Below are 3,263 nucleotides of genomic sequence, written 5' to 3' on the forward strand. Positions count from 1 at the left end.
TACTGTAAGTGTAATGGCGATTAATCTAACCCAGAAGTGGATTCATAACCCAATTTCACAAAACTTGTTGGACAGCAATTGGTGGAATAGAGTTTTTTATTTACCCCTTCGATTTCTTTAGCTAAACATAATTATGAAAGAAAGTATTAATGTAACTCTATGATCATAGTATTGTACACAATTAACTATTTTATAACATATAAAAACCAAAACCATCCTTGGAAGCTACTCGAGTCATTATCTATCGTAGTCACATTAACTAGTTTCATTTAAGGGTGTCAATTATTAGTTCGACAATTATTTATTTTATAATATACAAAAGCAGAAATCGAACTTTGAAGTCCTTTGTAGCTATCTATGGTAGCCACATCAGCATATAGAGTTGTTAATATCAGGCATTAGCTCAGTGCAAGTTATGTCAAATGTGGATTAGCCCGCAATGAGTTAAATATAATCCGAATTAGTAAGTTTCTGGTTGAGTCCAATTCTATGCAAGTTACAGACTATTCAGGACGTTAGTTGGTTTACATTGACATTTAAGTAAATTTTAAAATATTATACATTGATTATGATATTTTTAAGCTTGTTGGTCCCTGTCAATCGCAAGCTAGCTTGTGAAGGATTGGGCTAAATCAAGCTCGTCCAAGTTGATTAAAAACAATTTGTTTTGATTTTATTAACTTAACTGACATTTTTATTTTTTTTGAATTATTTGAGTTAACTCATTGACATGTACTTTTTTTGACATCCTTGCTTTTACCGGCATAATTTCACTTTTCTCAACCAATGCGAATTCTATCTTTCTTTCTAATACTTTTTTTTTGGATAACAAAAAGTTTAAGTGGGATTAGACACCGGTATTTTACTAGAGTCCCACTAAAGTCATGGAAGACCCTCCAACCTCTTTAATGATTTTTGAGAGGGATTATATATCACCCACCAACAAAGTCCTCACATCAGCCAGCGGGGTTGAACCCTCACCCTTGAAGAATATGGACCAAACCTTTAGCCAAGTGTGCCCAAATTCATTATAACTTTATATTACTTCATCTCCATTTGTTAATTATATTAGTTTCACACACCAGAGTTTCATAAACTCCTTTTTTTTTTGCCAAGAGTCATTCTTTCTCTCACCTGCCAATTTGTTGATCAATCAACTCCAGCAAACGGTACGTTTTTTTTTTTTTCCTTCTCTTACACCGCACTTCTTCCTAGCTGAGATGGCTATTTTTACAAATTACTTCATATTTAATTTTTTTCTATTAATTTGTGGGTAAACTAAATCACACTATTTTACTTTTGTTGCATAATGTTGCAAACTTCTCCATTTCACTTTTGTTTGAGTCTAGCATTCATTAATTACAACATGTTTCTACAGTTGTAATTAATTACAACATGTTTCTATTAATGAAACGTGGTGCAAACATGTTTCATTAATTACAGCATTGACACTATCAGGGACCGGCCGGGTTTGTATTTCTACAGTTTCTCCTTTGCACTTTACATTTCACATTGCTTTGTCGTCAGTCATGCCATCACATTAATAAAATCATCCAAGAAAACATGTTGGAATTAAAGAACCATGTTAGACATATTAAAGAAGTAATTATGAACACGTTGAGCAATATTATGCTATCAATACAAGATTGGGTGCTTCCAATTTTTAAAAGGTATACAATATTGTAACGTCTCTTGATCAGAGAATAGAATGACAAAAAGAGAGAGAGAAATTACAGAATTGGTCCAAATTCACACCTTGTCATCGTTCTGACTTGATTCCACATGGGAAATCCCTGTCACCCTTCTTCTACATAGAGAAATCATGAACATCCACATGAGACCTTTCACAATCCTTACCATACCAATTGTGACAGTTAGATAATACAACCACCATCCAACAAAGTCACCAATTCCAACATCCATTAATTGCTCTTTCTTTGCTTCAGCCACAACCACTAAGGTCTCCACTTCCTCTCTCAACCTCCACCACCATAAGGTGCCTAAGCTTGCAGCCATGGCCACCCTCTCAAACCATCTTTCTTTTCTTTCAACGCCGAACAGAGTGTTATCCACCACGGGCCTCACCACCATTCTAGTCCAAACTTGAGTTGTCTCGTGCATTCCCAACAGAAAAAACACCCTGCTTAAGAGGCTTCTCTCAGCACCATAACTCGGGTCAGAGTCATAAACTCCAGCTGCAATGCTTCCCTCAATCCCCAAACCAACGAAAACTTGGAACATGCAAAGGAGAATCCACGCTGTGTGGAGACGAGGTTGTAGAACAGAGCTACAAGATGACTCGCTGAAAAGGGTGATTTTACCCGTTAAACCATGGATTAAGGTAGCTACGCTTACAATGGAAACAAGAATGTAGAGAATAGATGGGTTGATATACAAGACAAGGGATAAAAAATAGAGAAAGGGTTGTGGTGAATGGTACCAAGTGAGGGTTTGAAGATAGTATTGAGCACGAGAGAGAGTTGCCAAGAGCAAGAAAGAGAGAGGGAGGAGAAGGTTGAGAACTGTTATGGTGAGGAGGTAGAAGACCCCTTTATGGGTGGGAACACCACAGTTGAAGAACTCTTTTGCTTTTTTCTGCCACCCCATTTGTTTAGAAGCAATCATGAGTACTCGAACCAACACCACCCTCTTTTATTTACAAGCCAAGGGAAGTTCAACGTTTAGGTCTCTCTATGTATGTTTGTGACTTCACAACTATTGTCTGGGAAATGAAATTTAAAAGTGGTTGCCACGTCCATCGTTTTCTTAGTTAGTTGACAATTTACATGACATGGTCTTCGATCTTTTTAGATATTTAGACCACTTAAATATAAATACAAACTCACACACTTTTATTTTTTATATATATATATATATATATATATATATATATATATATATATATATATACATGAATTATATCAAATTCAATCTCAAGTTTATCTTTAACGGCTTATTGGTTTGGTAGTTTGAATAATTGGACTGTTTGGCTGCAAATTTGACCGATGAGGTTCCGTAATCTTCGTTAATGATGCATATAAATAAATTCATTTTTCTAGATAAGAATTTATGATGTAATATAATGGAGCAACCCTGCAAATAAGACTCATAAATATCCTTTTTAATTATATCTCCGTGCTACAAATATAAATGTTGTCTTAATTAATAGGAGTTAATATAATGTGGTGTCGTTGTCTTGATTTTATATATGAAATAATGGATGTTACCACATAGACATCAATTATGAACCAATCAAATTCTTT

At 34.9% G+C, this 3,263-nt stretch overlaps 1 protein-coding gene across 1 annotated transcript; it reads right to left on the bottom strand.

The window, feature by feature from the left end:
• Positions 1-1,749: 1,749 nt before the first annotated feature.
• On the bottom strand, positions 1,750-2,607 carry LOC133285215 (uncharacterized). Its single transcript, XM_061482403.1, has one exon. The coding sequence runs from the start codon at positions 2,605-2,607 to the stop codon at positions 1,750-1,752; it is 858 nt and encodes a 285-aa protein (XP_061338387.1).
• Between the last annotated feature and the right edge of the window lie 656 nt (positions 2,608-3,263).

This window comes from Gastrolobium bilobum, unplaced genomic scaffold (assembly GCF_033153095.1).
Source record: "Gastrolobium bilobum isolate Gb01-03AN ecotype WA unplaced genomic scaffold, APGP_CSIRO_Gbil_v1 utg12170, whole genome shotgun sequence".
NCBI classification, from domain to species: domain Eukaryota; kingdom Viridiplantae; phylum Streptophyta; class Magnoliopsida; order Fabales; family Fabaceae; genus Gastrolobium; species Gastrolobium bilobum.

Coding starts and splice junctions, on each gene's coding strand:
- LOC133285215 (XM_061482403.1), bottom strand. CDS start 2,607: ATGGGGTGGCAGAAAAAAGCAAAAGAGTTCTTCAACTGTGGTGTTCCC.